The 17,295-nt window shown below is 41.1% G+C and overlaps 1 protein-coding gene across 2 annotated transcripts; it reads right to left on the bottom strand.

Moving 5' to 3' along the window:
• Positions 1–7,837: 7,837 nt before the first annotated feature.
• LOC128503542 (LON peptidase N-terminal domain and RING finger protein 2-like) lies at positions 7,838–15,752 on the bottom strand. Of its 2 annotated transcripts, none has more exons than XR_008355257.1 (2): positions 11,915–12,069; positions 7,838–8,025 (listed from the first exon to the last, which is right to left on the bottom strand). XR_008355257.1 is itself a non-coding variant. In XM_053473662.1 (2 exons), exons 1-2 carry the CDS (start codon positions 15,738–15,740, stop codon positions 7,982–7,984), a joined length of 351 nt encoding a protein of 116 aa, XP_053329637.1. In that variant the 5' UTR covers positions 15,741–15,752; the 3' UTR covers positions 7,838–7,981. The 2 variants fall into 2 exon arrangements, 1 of the variants encoding a protein (XP_053329637.1); XM_053473662.1 differs by lacking the exon at positions 11,915–12,069 and adding an exon at positions 15,434–15,752.
• Positions 15,753–17,295: the final 1,543 nt, after the last annotated feature.

Below are 17,295 nucleotides of genomic sequence, written 5' to 3'. Positions count from 1 at the left end.
GGTCTAGTTAAGGAGGTTCTAATTAGTTATAGCATGAACTTGTGTACTGTTTGTTAGAGATTGGTGCCTCCACAAAGGGTATCATCAGTCATTCCATTGCTGCTGACATTTAGATTTCAGGGTCCTAGTTTAGGACATTGTATCTGATAGGAGCAGCAACCTTTGTAACATTTTTGTGGATACTTTTTCCTCTCAAAGGGTATCAAAATCCACTCCATTGTTGCTATCCTTGAGATTTAGACAACTAGCTAGTGGGTTTTAATTAGAGCATTAACTTGTGTACCCTATGTTAAAGACTGATGCCTCCACAAAGGGTATCATGAGTCATTCCATTGCTTCTGACATTAAGAAGCAATCTGAAGATGTGTGTCTCATAGGAGCAGCAACTAATGTACCATTTTTGAGAATACTGTTGCCTTTCAAAGGGCATCAAGTTTCATTCACTTGTTGCTGATGTTAAGATTAAGGGTTTCTAGCTAAAAAGCTGGTAAATGACTAAACACTTACTTGTGTACCATTTTTTGGAGCATGACATGAGTCCTTCCATTTATGCTTACGTTTTAATTTGAGAGTCCAAGCTCAGAATGTTGTACCTGATAGGAGCAGCAACTGGCATACTATTTTTGGTGGAGAAGGTTGCCTCTCAGAGGCTATCAATATCTACTCCATCGTTGCTATCCTTGAGTTTTGGGGGTCTAGTTAAGGAGGTTCTAATTAGTTAGAGCATTAACTTGTGTACTGTTTGTTAGAGATTGGTGCCTCCACAAAGGGTATCATCAATCATTCCATTGCTGCTGACATTTAGATTTCAGGGTCCTAGTTTAGGACATTGTATCTGATAGGAGCAGCAACCTTTGTAACATTTTTGTGGATACTTTTTCCTCTCAAAGGGTATCAAAATCCACTCCATTGTTGCTATCCTTGAGATTTAGACAAGTAGCTAGTGGGTTTTAATTAAGTAGAGCATTAACTTGTGTTCCATTGCTGCTGACATTTAGATTTCAGGGTCCTAGTTTAGGACATTGTATCTGATAGGAGCAGCAACCTTTGTAACATTTTTGTGGATACTTTTTCCTCTCAAAGGGTATCAAAATCCACTCCATTGTTGCTATCCTTGAGATTTAGACAACTAGCTCGTGGGTTTTAATTAATTAGAGCATTAACTTGTGTTCCATTGCTGCTGACATTTAGGTTTCAGGGTCCTAGTTTAGGACATTGTATCTGATAGGAGCAGCAACCTTTGTAACATTTTTGTGGATACTTTTTCCTCTCAAAGGGTATCAAAATCCACTCCATTGTTGCTATCCTTGAGATTTAGACAACTAGCTAGTGGGTTTTAATTAGAGCATTAACTTGTGTACCCTATGTTAAAGACTGATGCCTCCACAAAGGGTATCATGAGTCATTCCATTGTTTCAGACATTAAGAAGCAATCTCAAGATGTGTGTCTCATATGAGCAGCAACTAATGTACCATTTTTGAGAATACTGTTGCCTTTCAAAGGGCATCAAGTTACATTCACTTGTTGCTGATGTTAAGATTAAGGGTTTCTAGCTAAAGAGCTGGTAAATGACTAGAACACTTACTTGTGTACCATTTTTTGGAGCATGACATGAGTCCTTCCATTTACGCTTACGTTTTAATTTGAGAGTCCAAGCTCAGAATGTTGTACCTGATAGGAGCAGCAACTGGCATACTATTTTTGGTGGAGAAGGTTGCCTCTCAGAGGCTATCAATATCTACTCCATCGTTGCTATCCTTGAGTTTTGGGGGTCTAGTTAAGGAGGTTCTAATTAGTTAGAGCATGAACTTTTGTACTGTTTGTTAGAGATCTGTGGCTCCACAAAGGGTATCATAAATTATTCCATTGCTTCCAACATTGAGATTTGATAGCTGTAGCAAATTTGGTTCTAATTGATAAATTAGAACTTGTATGTAGTTTATTAGAGACAAATGCCTCATCAAAAGGTGTCATGATTGATTCCATCGCTGCTAACCTTGTGATTTGAAGGTCTTACTTCAGGAGGATAAATCTGATATGAGTAACAACTCTTGATTGTTTTTGTAAGACTATTGCCGCTTTAAGACCTTGAGATTTATTGGTGTAGCTAAGTAGGGTCTATTTAATTAGAGCATTAACTAAAGTACCATATGTTTAAGTATGGTGCCTCTGACAAGGGTATCAACATTTTGCTAACCTTGAGATTCAGGAGTCTAGCTAACAATGTTCTAATTAATTAGAGGATTGACTCATGTACCATTTTTTAAAGACTAGTGCCTCTGCCAAACATCCTTTCTATTTATGCTTACATTGCAATTTGAGGGTTCTAGCTCAAGGAGGTTGTAGCTGATTAGATTGACATGTACCATTTGTGCCTCTGCAAAAGATCCATTCCATGGTTGCTGACCTTGTGAGTTGGTGGTTATGTCACAAGGTTGTAAATGATTATAACAGTGTAGACAAAATCTTTTGCAAAGGGTCTCAACATTTCTTCCATTATTGTTTCTTTTGGTGGGGGTGCAGATGGTAAGTAAGGGAACATAAACTTGTCAAATAATTCCATTCTGTTAAAACATAGATTGTAAGTTCCTGCGGGAACAGGCCCCTTTATTTCTCTTGTAGCTGTATGTCAATTGCTGTATTGTACTTGTCATTATCTGTAAAATTTTCAGCTTCTGCCGAATCTAAAGTTTAATAATAATAATAATTTGAAAGAAACACACTGTTAAAGGTAATTTTAATTGAAGAACAATTAAGGGCATTTTACATTTTCCTACTTAAGCCCAGAGGGAAGGGCAGTCCTTTTTGCCATGGTTCCCCAGAGGTTTCCTCCATAATGGGGGTTTTTCCTCTCCTGAGTGCTGAAGGATGACTCTTTGTGAGTCCAGATGTAGCCCTTATTTTGGCCATATTTCTCACTGTCATGTTGTCTCTTAACTTCCTAATGTTTTTATCCGGAAACTGCAAAATGTTTCTTATTCTGTTTAATTTTTCTAAATAAATGTGAAGTTTCTAAATCTATATTGTCTAATGTTGGTTTTATTCGTCTCATTTACTCAGTTTGTTTACATTAAAAAGGGAGGTTATTTTGTGTATTGAGATTTTGGAATCAGGTGATTTTGATCATTATGGGATTTAATTTATACAAAAATAATCAAGATAGTGCTTGAGAAAAACACAAATAAAACAGTTTTTGAGAAGACAAAGAGTAGAAGAGGTATGAGCAAAGTTTAGAAAAGGACATTGCCCTGCTGTATGCTTACCTGAGAAAGACAGCAGTCCTCTGGCTGTTGTAGAACTACAAAGCTCATAATCTCAGATGACCATATGCATGCTTCTCTTCCTTTAAGATACTGACTGAACTCAAGGAAATCATTGTCCCATGACAGCTGGAGAGCCACTATTTTTCTATCTATTTGCCATGTGCCACTTCTCACATTGTTTATTTCAGTTAACAATGAGTTATTAATCATAGTTATTAAACAGTAAAAACATCAATCATGTTCTATGTTATCGCACAAAAAGTGTGCCCAAAAACCTATATTGATGGTATAGAACCCACTGCAGGAGACTGTCTCGTTACCAAGGCAGTCTGTAGGAACCAATTAGCAACCACCTATGTCATTCAATCACTGTGATTGGCCGATAAATGTATACTGCATGGCACACTGTTTGTCTTTCTGCCTCCATATTCTGTCTTTTCTGAACACTATTTAGTGATACATTGAGTTCCACTGAGAATAAAGGGAACCTGATTACTGATAATTCTGTACAATGTTTTTTCATTGCACCCTGACTGATTTTATTCTAAGCACCATTGCTGCCACTCACAAGATGGCACTGCCAACTGAACAGCTAATGACTTCACAAGGGTCTGTCCATGTACTGAATTCAACCACACAGTCAATGGAGCCCAGCTCACTAATCACAAGTGATCCGTAAAATCATAATAATAATAATAAAATAGTTTAAAAAATGTGTAACATGTAAAAATAATTTGCCACGGATGTCAGCATCAGGAGAACCATCCAGTTTCACAAATCTTTTTCCAAATATACATGCAGATATGAGCAAGTACTAAAATTAGCACTATATCTTCACAAACATTATCACATGGAAAGAGTTTTAAAAAATGGTGTTGTAAATGCCCATGGAGTGTGTAGTTTAAAAAAAAAATATGATTTGATGGGGTAGATTGACTTGGCCAGGTTGAAAGATCTCCTAAAAATAGGACATGGCACATGTCTGGAATGCGCACTACTCCAAGCAGGCACGTGACTTATTTTGGCGGTAAGAGGGTCTAAATCACTATCTGTCTTCACTAGACTGGAAAATAATAATTAAATGCCCCGCTTACACACCTCCCACTCTGATATAAAGATAGGTAATGCTGCCACCAAACCTGGTTAAAACGCTCAACTTACTTTTTAATCTACTGTCCCCAAATAGTTTATATATCCAAACATGCAGATTAGCCAAGCATCTAAGAAGACTACGGATTATTAAATAACTCTCTTCAAGGCAAATGTGGTTCTTATACCAGACAAAGGCAGGAACTTAATAAATGAATGATTTATTATGAAATAAAAAATATTTACAGTACATACAAACAATTATATTAACAATTTAGTCACACCAAGCAGATAAAAATAAAAGGGAGAACAGTTAATAGAAATCCTACTTACAGAAGTACTTTATTCTATTCCCGGAGGCGCTTTTGGCAAGAATAATGGCGATTTATTGCAAAATTAGATCTTGGCCACCAAAATAAGGACACCTTAATATCGAAGTACAGGATACTTTATACCTGTTGACTGCAGGTCAGATGTCAGGGCTGCAGTCCGCAGAAGAGTAGGAGGGGCTACGAGATTGGGCCACTTATTCGACACCTAGCAAAGGGTTTTTCTATCCAGTTACAGCATATAAAGGTTATATTTTTTCAGATCCAGACTTGTCAGAAATCCCTCTTTCCATAATGACCTTCCTTGGTCAGTCTGTGATCTAACACTGCAGACTTCAGTTTATCTATTAAATGATTGGAGGTAACCCAACCTTGTCTGATGTCATTCTGCTAGGAAAAATGTGGGCACCTCATATATAAATATGAGGACCCCAGATCCCTAGATCTAGATTTAATCTTTTAAATATAACCTTTAGTAGAAAAGGGGCTGAGTTTGTAACGCCTTTGTTTGTTGGAGGGTTCTTTGCAGGGTCAAAACGGTGCCTTTCTGGCTAGGAGAGGTGTCACATTTCCCAACTTGGAATGGTTTAGGCAAAAGGACTCCCATAATAACACAAAGATACTAATGAATTGGAGTAAACCTCATTTACGGTTGATTGGGTTCACTCCACATCTTATTTAAACTCTGTTAACTCTCGCCACTCCACCCTCGTACCATTTCTGCCTGAAAGGGTAACCGCGCCATGTATCTACTACACACATATATTGGCTAAACACTAGATTCACAATAAACTAAGTCTAATGGGCCTGGCAGCACAGACTGATGTTGAAATTCAAAAAAAAATGCAAACCTTGTCAAGATGAACACAAATTGGGCTGTTTTTTGACAGTAACATATACCAGGAGCTGTAAATTCATACCTAAATGTGTGGGGGGGGGGACACAAAAACTACTGCAAATGTTGAGAAAGGCTGGTGATAAAATGTGTGCATGGAAAGAAGGAAAATATCAGTATTTGAAATACCCTGGGGTGTTTAGTTTTCAAAAATATATAATATATGATATGTAATGTTTGTGGTATAATGTGTATACAATGTGTGTGGATGCACAAAATGACAAAGAAGGAAATTATAAACAGTAACACAGCAAAAACGTTAAAACAGCCTTTGCCCAAAAGTGTACAGTCAGCAATACAAAGGAAGGCTGATATTCAAACAACATAAAAGTTCCAAGAGGGCAAGGTAACGGGTCAAGCTGTACAAGCTTTGTTAAAGAGACGGGCATTCGTTTTCTTTTTGGATTTATGGGGTGAGGGGTGGGGTGACTTGCACTTAAATTAGCCAGACAATGCCGGCTCTGTGGGGATAAGTGGTAAAAATTGCCTGGAACCTCATCTCAAACCGTCTTAATTATGGGTATCATATGTACATTGACAACTATTACTGAAGTGTCCCTTTACTCGAAAATATTTGCTTGGAACCGTGGCCTGTGGGACTGAACAAAAACAACTGCCTCCAAAGGTAAGCCACAGAGAAGTTGTAGGGTCTGCTGGAAAATAAAATAACATGTGGAAGGACAGTAGCTTTTACTGCCCCTCTCGCCCATCGTTGTATCGGAAGTTGCTTTCAAAACTACAACCCACAGTGCTATTTATTTGGTGATCACAAGGACCAACAATGACTCCCTAACAAGCCCGGGTTATCCAGTTGCAATTTGTTAGCTGCAATAAATTACCTGTACCTGAGCTTTACGTCTTTAATGTCAACAAAGTCCCTGGAATAAACATCTGCTGCCGATCTAAGAGATAGAATTACCCCAAAAACTTTGCCTGAAAAGTCCTCGGATATGCAATAAAGTCTCTATATTCCTCCTGGAACAAAATTTGGCAGTTTTCAAAATAATATAAAAAATATTTCAATAATTTCCATTATAATAATAATTTTCCAATAATATTCCATTTTCCAATAATTTAATTGTTGTGGTATCTTTACTCCACAATTGTACATCAGGTTTGTTATGTTTCCTTCTGCGTGATGATTATACCTAAAAATATGCAGATTTAAAATATAAAAGGTTTCCTGGACCTGAGAGCAAGTTGGCAACCCCAAAAAATAATCTATACACAAAGGTGGGGAACTGCTTCAATGAATGGTAATATAAACAATGGGCAGGGATAGCAAATTACCCATACCGCCATATCCCACTATTGTGTGACTGCCCGATGGATACGGGCGACCGTACGCTCCAAAACTGTAATAACGTTACTCGCAGCCACACATATCCTGCTGATCTCTGCACAAATGTTATTTGGTGGCCTTCAAGTGCCAGAGCCAGTTGGTCATCCTCAGTCAAGACCTGTTTAGAGTCAGGTCCTTTAGTTTTTTTAATCCTGCTCCCGCTGATTTTGTGACCATTACCGCCCGCTTCCACAATGTGCGCGTTCCACTTCCGCCCGCTCCCGCAACATATGTGTCCAATCCCACCCGCTCCCGCAACATATGTGTCCGATTCCGCCCGCTCCCGCAACATATGTGGTCAATCACACCCACCCCCTTACCTGTACTGCAGATTTTCTGTGCAGTCCCGCAAGGCTGCCTTCATGTTGCTCCCTTACAGCATCTCTTCTCTTGTTCCACCCAGGAGCTGAGCAGAGTCATGTGACATGGCGTAAAATCACGTGACTCCGCTGGCTTCCTTTTGCGGAACAAGAGAATAGATGTTGTGAGGGAGCAACGTGAAGGCAGCCTTGCGGGAGTGCGCAGGATTACTGAGACCCGCAGGTACAGTGTCTGACCGTCCGCAGCGCCCGAAAGACCACCCGAGTTTTTTGGTGGGTCCCGCAGAACCCGCATCCCAATGCAGTCCTCCACTTTAGTCTGCTGTTTGTAGTTATTCACCAACAGAAGGCTTGTCAGGAGAGTTGTGGTTTCAGCTCCTTGATTTCACGAACTTCCCTCTGATACATTGTGAAACGCCTTTATTTATGTAAATGTTTCTTTAATACCCCCCCTCTGTTTTCTATATTGAGCCCCCGTGTTATTTCCTGATAGATCCCTCAGTCTGCTCAATATTCAGCCCTAGGCTGTAGACGATTGTATAGAGTCTATATACAGGTACTCGGTATATTTCATAAGATATTGGAATACTTCAACAAGTTTGTTTAAGGTTTTATTCTGAAAACCCATGACCTTTAAGTAAAGATCAGTATATACATTGCAGACCATTTACAAACACACATGCAGAAGCGCATTAATAAGTATAATGGAGGTTTGTTAAATGCATGTTCCAGCAACATTGTATCACTTTTGTTCTTCTAATGCTTGTCTTTTTTCTTCTTTCCTCCCTGTAAGATATTTAGAAAGAAAAAGAAATACTTAACATCAGAAATTCATATAAATATAAATCACACAAAATAAGTGACAAGTGAGGTCTTAAAAGCTTTTGTTACTTTATATGTATTTCTATTTTAGCGTAATAAAGTGTATCAACTGACTAAAGGCTTCATTTTCTTTTGGAATAATACAGCTATATCATTTTTTTTCTTACTGCATGACTTTACTTCTATGTTGACCCAAATATTATGTCACGTTGCCGCTCCGTCATAGGAGTCCCGGCACATTGCGCAGACGTCCACCAGCTGACAGAGACAAGGATCCAGGTCCCCTGTAGCGCTGCAGGGATCTGGATCTTACTCTTATTTGAGGTTGGATTATAAAACAAGGGGTATTTTTCAGAGCATTTCCCTTTAATCGCTTTAATCTTATTTCCCATTAAGACATACTTGCCAGGGGCTGGTAATTGACTCTAAAAAATGAAAAATATACAATATACAAAAATCTTTATGTATTAGTTATTGGCAGGGCTGGATTAAGATCATCATGGGCCTGGTGCTGAGGATTTTGGTGGGCCTTTTTTATAGAAATAAAATCAATAGACAGAAGCTTAACTCCTCAGCATCCATGTGTACTGGATAAGATGACATCAGTGCTAGGCAGATAATATAGGATATAATCTAATGTGATGGGATTGGGAGTACATCAGTACACTAAAAAAGTCATCATACACAGGGTGCCTGAAGTCACTAATCAATTTTAATAAAATATGCAGATTGAAATAGAGTAAATAACACAATAACTTTACTTCTCCTCTCACTGATTTTTGGGCCTGAAAAGGTTTGTCCTTTGAAGTGATCTACAAAGGAGGGTGCTTTATCTCTGAAATGGTAAAAATTAAATAGTTAAATTTATTTATACAGTGCAAGGAAACAGATGACCAAACACACACACCAGGACAGGCTCTGCCACATCAACAACCAAACATCAGGATGGGCTCTGCCACATTGACACCCAAAAACACACACACCAGGACATGTTCTGCCACACCGACAAACACACCAGGACAGGCTCTGCCACACCAACACCCAGACATATACACCAGGACAGGCTCTGGCACATCGACACCCAAACACACACACCAGGACAGGCTGTGCCACACTGACACACACACACACCAGGACAGGCTCTGCCACACCAACACCCAAACACACACACCAGGACATTGACACCCAAACACACACACACCAGGACAGGCTCTGCCGCACTGACACACACACCAGGACAGCCTCTTCCACATCGACACCCAAACACAGGAAAGGCTCTGCCAAACTAACACCCAAACACACACACACCTGGACAGGCTCTGTCACACATCTGGATGGGCTAAGCTACAACAATAAAAACAATGGTTTTTTCCCACAATTCTTTGTCGTTGACCCCCCTTTTGTGTTTTTGCCCCCAGCCAGCCCCTCCTTTTAGTATTGATTTAAGTAATGGCCCCAGCTGCCCCCTTGTGTATTGATGCCGCCAGCACAGATAAAATGATGCCCCATACAGCAGGTTTGGTCAGCAATATGTAAAAATTATATGTGTCCTGGAAAACAAGGCAAATTTGGTCACCCTAATGACCCCACACCCTTGCTGAATTTTCTAAAATGAGAAAATGTGTAAAAAAGTTACTTGGTGCCATTTAATGGAGTACAGGAGGAATGAGATTATTTAAAAGTTCAATTATTGAAGGTAACATAAAGTTTTATTAGGCTGGTCAGTAAGAGCAAAATTTAAAGAAAACACTGTGATACTCCGCAGAAGTGGCCAGAATAGTAAAAAACAAGAAGCATTTAGTAAATACAAAGAAAAGCAAAGTTAGGAAGACAGACAGATCTATAAGATTAGGCAGAAAGAAGAAAAGCATGCTATAAGAGCTGCCAGAGCACATGCAGAAGAGAGAATTGCTCTGTTAATAAAAAGTGCCACGGCTTCTTTGGTGGAGCACTGGAAGGTCATGTGATGCCTGCGCTCTGTCATAGAAGCCACTGGCTGCCAGAGAGAAGGATTCAAGTCCCCTGCAGCGCTGCGGGGAATATGGATCTTAGTCTTGTAGTCAGATCTCTATTTGAGGTTTGATTATAACGAATAAAAGACGAGGGATATTTTTCAGACCATTTACTCTGAAAAAACTAGAGAAAATACGGTATTTACCTAATTTCTTCAATTTCTCCTTTCTTGTCATATTTACATGTTAATATAAAACAATTTATAAACACAAAATGCAGCTTTTAAATCATTATTTTATTTATTGAAGGTAAAGAGTTCATCAAAACCTTTTTTACTCATGTGAAAAAATAATGCCATTACTGGTTGCCATCCTTTGCGCAAAAAGTGCAATCAAACATTTGCAATAAATAGCAATATTATTATTAATATTGGTGACTCTTCTTGGCTTAATTCAGCCACATTGGAAGGTTTTCGAGCATTACCTACGGATTTAAGTCAGGACTTTGACTTGGTAGCACCGAACCTTCATTTTGTTTATTTTGAGCCATTAAGAGGTGGACTTGCTTATGTGCTTCGGATCATGGTCCTGCTGCATAACCAACTGCGCTTGTGCTTTAGGTCACAAACTGATGACTGGACATTCTCCTTCAGGCGTCATCAATTATGGGAAGTCGCCCAGGTCCTGAAACAGCAAAGCAGTCCCAGGCCACCACACTACCACCACCACCGTGTTAGACTGTTGGTATGATGTTATGGAATGCTGTGTTAAGATTTACATCAGATTTACCAGGAAGCATGTCTTTCAAAAAAATTCCACTTTAGACTCATCAGTCCACAGAATATTATCCCAAAAGTCTTGAGGATCATCAAGATGTATTTTGGCAAATGTCAGACAAGAGTTTGTGTTCTTTTTGTTCGTTTTCTCCATTTGTAGATAATGGCTCTCACAGTGCTTTGCTGGAGTCCCAGAGCCTTAGAAATTGCTTTGGATGATTTCCAGACTGATAGATGTCAATGACTTTGTTTCTTCTTTGCTCTTGAGTTTCTTCAGATCGTGGCATCATGTGCTGCTTTCTGAGATCTTTAAGCCTACATCACTTTGCAAAAAACGTTCTATTTAATTGATATTTAGATTCAGCAGGGCTGGGAGTAATCATGTCTGGGGGTGTCTAGTGAAATTAAACCCAATTATCATTTAAATTTGGTTAATTAATTGATTCAATAAGTAAGGGGGCAATTACTTTTTCACATAGTGCCAGGTTGAGTAGGAAAGCTTATTTTCCTCCCATACATAAAATCTTCATTTGAAAACTGCATTTTGTGTTTTACTGAAGTTGACTTTATTTAATATTAAAATTAGTTTGATGATCTGAAACATTTCAATGTGACAAATGTGCAAAGGCCAGAAAAAATGGGAAAGAGTGGAAATACTTTTTCACAGTACAATGTATATGTACGCATATTTATTTTTTACTACGTGTTTGTGCATCTATGTTACGCTTTACAGTATAATAAAAGGGGAGGTACAATAAGTGGAGTCATATAATATGTGACGTTGTCTAAAGACAAGGGTACGGTGAGTATTAGTCCCTGTCCCATCATTAGCTGTCCCACTGTGCCAGTCCCTCCACTAGCTCTGCATACCCTCTGAAACTAAATTTAAAATATGGCCCTTTACCTATAGCTTGCTCTGACTCTTTCTCCTGGCTCACATTGTATTGATGACATCAGATGTATCTCAACATTTCAACATTTCAACATTTCAATCTTATGCCCCCTGAGCCAGAGGTAAGTTATGAATTTGGTTCCTACTGTTTGTGATTTTCGTATGTCTCCTGGTAAGGTAAACCTGCAGTATTTCAATGGCTATATCCCAATCATACCAAAACTTAACGTTACCTTCACATTCGCTATTGTGCCACATGAATCAATGGATGCAGCTTTTAGAGGAGCCATGAGGGTAGCGGCGTCTGGACTGGACGACTTCAAGTAATGAGAGACCTCGTCTAACAGCTCTTCAGGAGATGAAGGCCCCCGGAAAACCGAGATCTTCAAGCAGCTAAATGGAGGAAAATTTAGGCAGTGTTTAATATGTTGCGCCTACAACATAATTACATTGAATGTTACATGTGTTACATATTCAACGTACTCTACTCAATATACTTTTGTAACTAAATATACATACAGTTTTGAAATAATTCTTGAATGATAATAAATTATTATTAATTGTTGCTATGGCAATAGAATTGTTTAATTCCCAATGTATGTAGTCCATTATGGCTACGGTTCTCAATGCCAATGTAGAGTTCTTCTGTGTATGACCAGGCATGAAGGGGTTTTTTTGTGGCCCCTAGTGGGTGGGGGTCCAACCTACTTATACATTGCGGGTATTTTCTTACATTACATTGGGACCTACTTTCATTGGAGGACACCATATTTTCTGGAGTGACAGCTGGCATTCTCCTGGTCCAGGCAGGGCTGTAGCAAGGGTGAGGCGAGTGAGCCACTCGCCTTGGGCGCACCTGCGAGGGGGCGCACAGCTGCCCGATCAGAAGCTGCAGGTCTGCTTGGGGAGATCACGGACAGTAGCTTTTCTATTTGGGAGGGGGCGACCGGAAAGGCCCCCTCCCCTGTGCCGGTCTTCAGGGGACTGCACGATTGTGCTCTCTCCATCCAGCCCTGCTCATCAGGCGCCCCCGTGGGCAGTGCGCACCCAGGCACCATCAGCACTGGTCTGGGGTGGAGGTGTCCGATGAGCAGGGCTGGTTGGGGATATCACAATCCCCCTCAAACCGGCCCAACATTTGACAGACCTCACGCTCCCTATTCAGACCTCGTCTTCCGTTCTCCCTAACCACTATGCGACGGCAAATGATGCAGAGCTCCGGGATATGATGTCAAGCAGAGGCCTGGAGTGACAGACCTCGAGCTCCCACCACAGGATGGAAGATAGAAGATGATGGAAGATGAGAAAAGTAATAGATGGGAGAAAGGGCTGTGTATAGATGTGTGTTTGTAAGCTGGTGTGTGTGTGTGAGGGCTGTGTATATGTGTGTGTGTTTGTAAGCTGGTGTGTGTGTATGGGCAGTGTGTGTGTGTATGTGTATGGGCAATATGTGTGTGTGTGTATGAGCAGTGTGTGTGTGTGTATGAGCAGTGTGTGTGGGCAGTGTGTGTGTGGGCAGTGTGTGTGTGTGTATGGGTAGCGTGTGTGTGTATGGGCAGCATGTGTGTGTATGGGCAGCATGTGTGTGTATGGGCAGCATGTGTGTGTCTGTGTGAATAGGCAGTGTGTGTGTGTGTATGGGCAGCGTGTGTGTGTGTATGGGCAGTGTAGGTATTTCTGTGTTTGTAAGCTGGTGTGTGTGTATATGTGTGTGTGTATATGTGTGTGTTTAAATGTAGGGGAGTGTGAGGGCAGTGTATGTGTATACACGTGTTAAAGGGCAGGTGTGTGTTTGTAAGCTGGTGTGTGTGCGTGTGTAAGGGCAGTGTAGGTATTTGTATGTTTGTAAGCTGGTGTATGTGTATATACATATTAATGGGCAGGTGTGTGTGTGTGAGGGCAGTCGCGTGTAAGGGCAGTGTATGTGTGTGTTTATGGGCAGTCGTGTGTAAGGGCAGTGTATGCATATATGTGTGTTTATGGGCAGTTGTGTATAAGGGCAGTGTATGCGTATATGCGTGATAATGAACAGGTGTGTGTAAAGGCAACGTGTATGTGTGTTTGTGTGTTTATGGACAGGTGCGTGTAAGGGCAGTGTAAATTAAACAACCTCTGTAAAAAAAAAAAATAGCTGGGGGGTGCAATTTTTCATTGTTGCCTCGGGTGCAAAAGGGCCTAGCTCCGGCTCTTGGTCCAGGTGCCACAGAAGGGCACCATCTGTCACCCAGAAATGTGGAAGTAGGTCTGATCGCCCATACTACATGTAGCACTATATGTGTCTCATAGACAGAACCCAGTGACTCCCTCTTGGATGTTCGGGAAAGTGTCACCAGACTGCTGTGAAGTATTCAGTAGCTACCAACAGCACTCAGGTTAAAGATCTCGCTAATTACTTATCGTTAAATGCTGCTTATTACTCAAACCGTGTCATAAGCATTCAAACAAAGAAAAGGAATCCCAGCACTCCAAACAGCTTCCAGTCTCTAGGACACTTTATTAAGCGAAAACAAACAAAAGCAACGTTTCGGCCAAACAGGGCCTTTGTCAAGCTGTCATAAGCAGACACACAGCGTTCACAGGTGCTCCTCGATCCACCCAGAACTGGTTTACGTTCCTCCTACTCCACAGGTAGCTATGATTTTAGATAATCTGCTATTGGACAGAACATAAAAAAAACCTAACATGGCAAACATTCGTAAATCTAAATATGTCAGCGTCCGCAGAGCAGGGTGAGAGACAAGGAACGTTCCCTCTCTCACCCAAACGTCCAATTTTGCACCAAAGAATGAATGAGCCCCATAATTCTTGTAAGAGCCTAGCTGGGAACTCTTAAGGTTTGACCCGGAGTCCGTGGTTTGTTGCCCAAATATCAGCGTCTCCGGATGAAGGAGTAAAATCTCCAGATCACACTGTCTGGAACTGACTCTGTCCTATTCTACACTGCTGTGATCATACATAAGACCCCTACTTGGTGCTTTTGATACCAGTATGTTATGGATGATATCCCTGCTTGAATGCAGGTGACTCAGTTAAGCACATCTTTAAAAAATGACAAGTCTTACAATTTGGCAAATCACTCCAAAGAATCTTCTTGATGTGCTATTAAAGGGTTAATACCTAAATAGTTGCAGTCAGCTGACTAAAGAAGATCTCCAAGGTATGCCTAACTGGCACTGATGTCACGTCTGATGGTTCAACTGACCTGAGGCTATCAGAGATGAGTCCAGTCTTGGACATGCGCCTCTACTTCCGTAATTCCCCCTCTCCATCTAAGAAGGTTCTGCACTTTAATGCATTGCTGGGCTCTGGGCAGACATTTCAACACCTGAAAGACCCTCTAAGCCCAGTCTAATGGTAGAAAGGCACAGATCAACCACCAGTACAAATATTTTAAGTAACAAAAAAGGTTTTTACGTTCCATTCTCAGGATGGCATCCTACATAGACACGTAACAGTGCGACGGCGGCAGGCACCTAACACGCTGCCACCAGCGTATGTATGATGGCGCTATATACAACAATAAATAATAATAATAATCATACAACAGGCCATTAAAATACAGAAACGCATTGATAATGATCACTGTCCACAATTTTACAGAAACTCAATATGAGCTGGCTATGGATGAGTTAATCCCGGTATATAATAGCAATGATCATATATAATGTGATATATGATCTACTCTTATATCATCATGAGGATCACATATAGACATTTAAATGCCCCCCATGGGACCTCCTACAGAAACTCACCCATCGCAACTCCTCTGGAGGCCACTTTTGCTGCCTCTTCGTGGTCCTGGAGTGAGAGCAAATCGCGCAGGTCGCTTCTCACCCTGTTCAGTCTGGTTTCGCTCTGCAGGCACTTCTCCAGCAAGTTGCATAAAAGGGTGTTACATTTCAGCGCCTGGGCACCCCTGGGCTTCAGCTTCTGCTTGCAAATGTGGCACCTGTCCACTGCTGGCCCCCGCAAGCACCTTTTGCAGAAAGAGTGGCCGCATCTTACAGTTACAGGGTCCCAGAGGGCCTGCTGGCAGGAGGGGCAGTTAAAGACATCCATGGGTCACAGGAGGGTAACACTCCACCCCGCTTGGCACGCAGTGGATCCGGACTCCGGCGGAGACAAAGTGGGAAGAAGAAGAAGCACAAAGAGCCCCTGACATAACATGTGCGGCAACATTACATAAAGTGTGTGCTCACGTGACCGGCAGGGGTGGCCTCCCATTGGCTGTCTCTGGGCTGCCCTCCCTTGTTGTGAAACAGCCCATGTTGTTGGTTTCATAAGGGCTGCGATGAGGAGGGGGGCAGGCGCAGGCGCACGCTGTTAACATGTGTGTAGGGAACAGTGGCGACTCTAGAAACAATATTTAAGGGGGGCACACAAAATACCACAGTCAAACTGGGGGGGCATTAATAATTTCCACCATTAAATCATACCACTGAAAAAACACACACTGCTGATCTCAGCACTGAAGGTATATATCAAATAAACAGAATCAGACATACAAATCCTGTATTTGTAGGTATACAATAATAATATATGAAACGTAGCATCGCAGGTATAGATCAACTGAATAAGACATATTAACCCTGTATTTCCAAGTACACAAAAATAATGTATGGAAACATAGCATAGCAGATATGGATCTACAGAATAACACAAAAACCCATCTTTGCAGGTAAAGATCAATTGGAATTCACATAAAAACAGGGCATTAAAGGTATATTTAAAACCCCCTAAATTACAGGCATAGATCACAGGTTGCACACCCCAAAGCCAGCCCTGGCGTCCACACTGCCCACATAGAACCCGACTAGCACCCAGATAACACACATAAGATTTGCAATCTTTGTCCCCAAACAGCCCAGCACAAGTCAACTTTGTCCCCAAACAGTCCGGCCAGTGCCATCTTTGTCCCATATACACCCTGCCTGTGCCATCTTGGTCCCCAAGGCTCAAACCTCCTGCTAGTGCCATCTTTGCCCTTCCACAATTATACATCTATGATACACAAACACTTTTACAGTCACTCACTAATTCACACTTTAATTCAGACAACTCATCCACACATTAACTCATGCTCTCCCTCATTCACTCAATGCATCCACACATTAACTCATGCTCTCCCTCATTCAGGCAACTCATCCACACATTAACTCATGCTCTCCCTCATTCAGGCAACTCATCCACACATTAACTCATGCTCTCCCTCATTCAGGCAACTCATCCACACATTAACTCATGCTCTCCCTCATTCAGGCAACTCATCCACACATTAACTCATGCTCTCCCTCATTCAGACAATACATTCACATATTAACTCATGCTCTCTCTAATTCACTCAATGCATCCACACATTAATGCACACTCTTTACTTATATCTACCCTCCCTTCCTCATCACTTTTTAACTCCCTCCCTTCCTCATCACTTTTTAACTCCCTCCCTCCCTCCCTCATCACTTTTTAACTCCCTCATCACTTTTTAACTCCCTCCCTTCCTCATCACTTTTTAACTCCCTCCCTCCCTTCCTCATCACTTTTTAACTCCCTCCCTCCCTCCCTTCCTCATCACTTTTTAACTCCCTCCCTCCCTCCCTTCCTCATCACTTTTTAA

Source organism: Spea bombifrons, chromosome 8, assembly GCF_027358695.1.
Source record: "Spea bombifrons isolate aSpeBom1 chromosome 8, aSpeBom1.2.pri, whole genome shotgun sequence".
NCBI classification, from domain to species: domain Eukaryota; kingdom Metazoa; phylum Chordata; class Amphibia; order Anura; family Pelobatidae; genus Spea; species Spea bombifrons.
The sequence above is the reverse complement of the archived record's forward strand: the minus strand, read 5'-3'. Positions and strand labels throughout refer to the sequence as shown.

Excerpts from the sequence above, each read along its gene's own strand:
- LOC128503542 (XM_053473662.1), bottom strand. The coding sequence starts at position 15,740 with ATGGATGTCTTTAACTGCCCCTCCTGCCAGCAGGCCCTCTGGGACCCT. Across the intron at positions 8,026-15,433 it reads CTCCAGAGGAGTTGCGATGG|GGAGGAAAGAAGAAAAAAGA; the intron begins GTGAGTTTCTGT and ends AATATCTTACAG.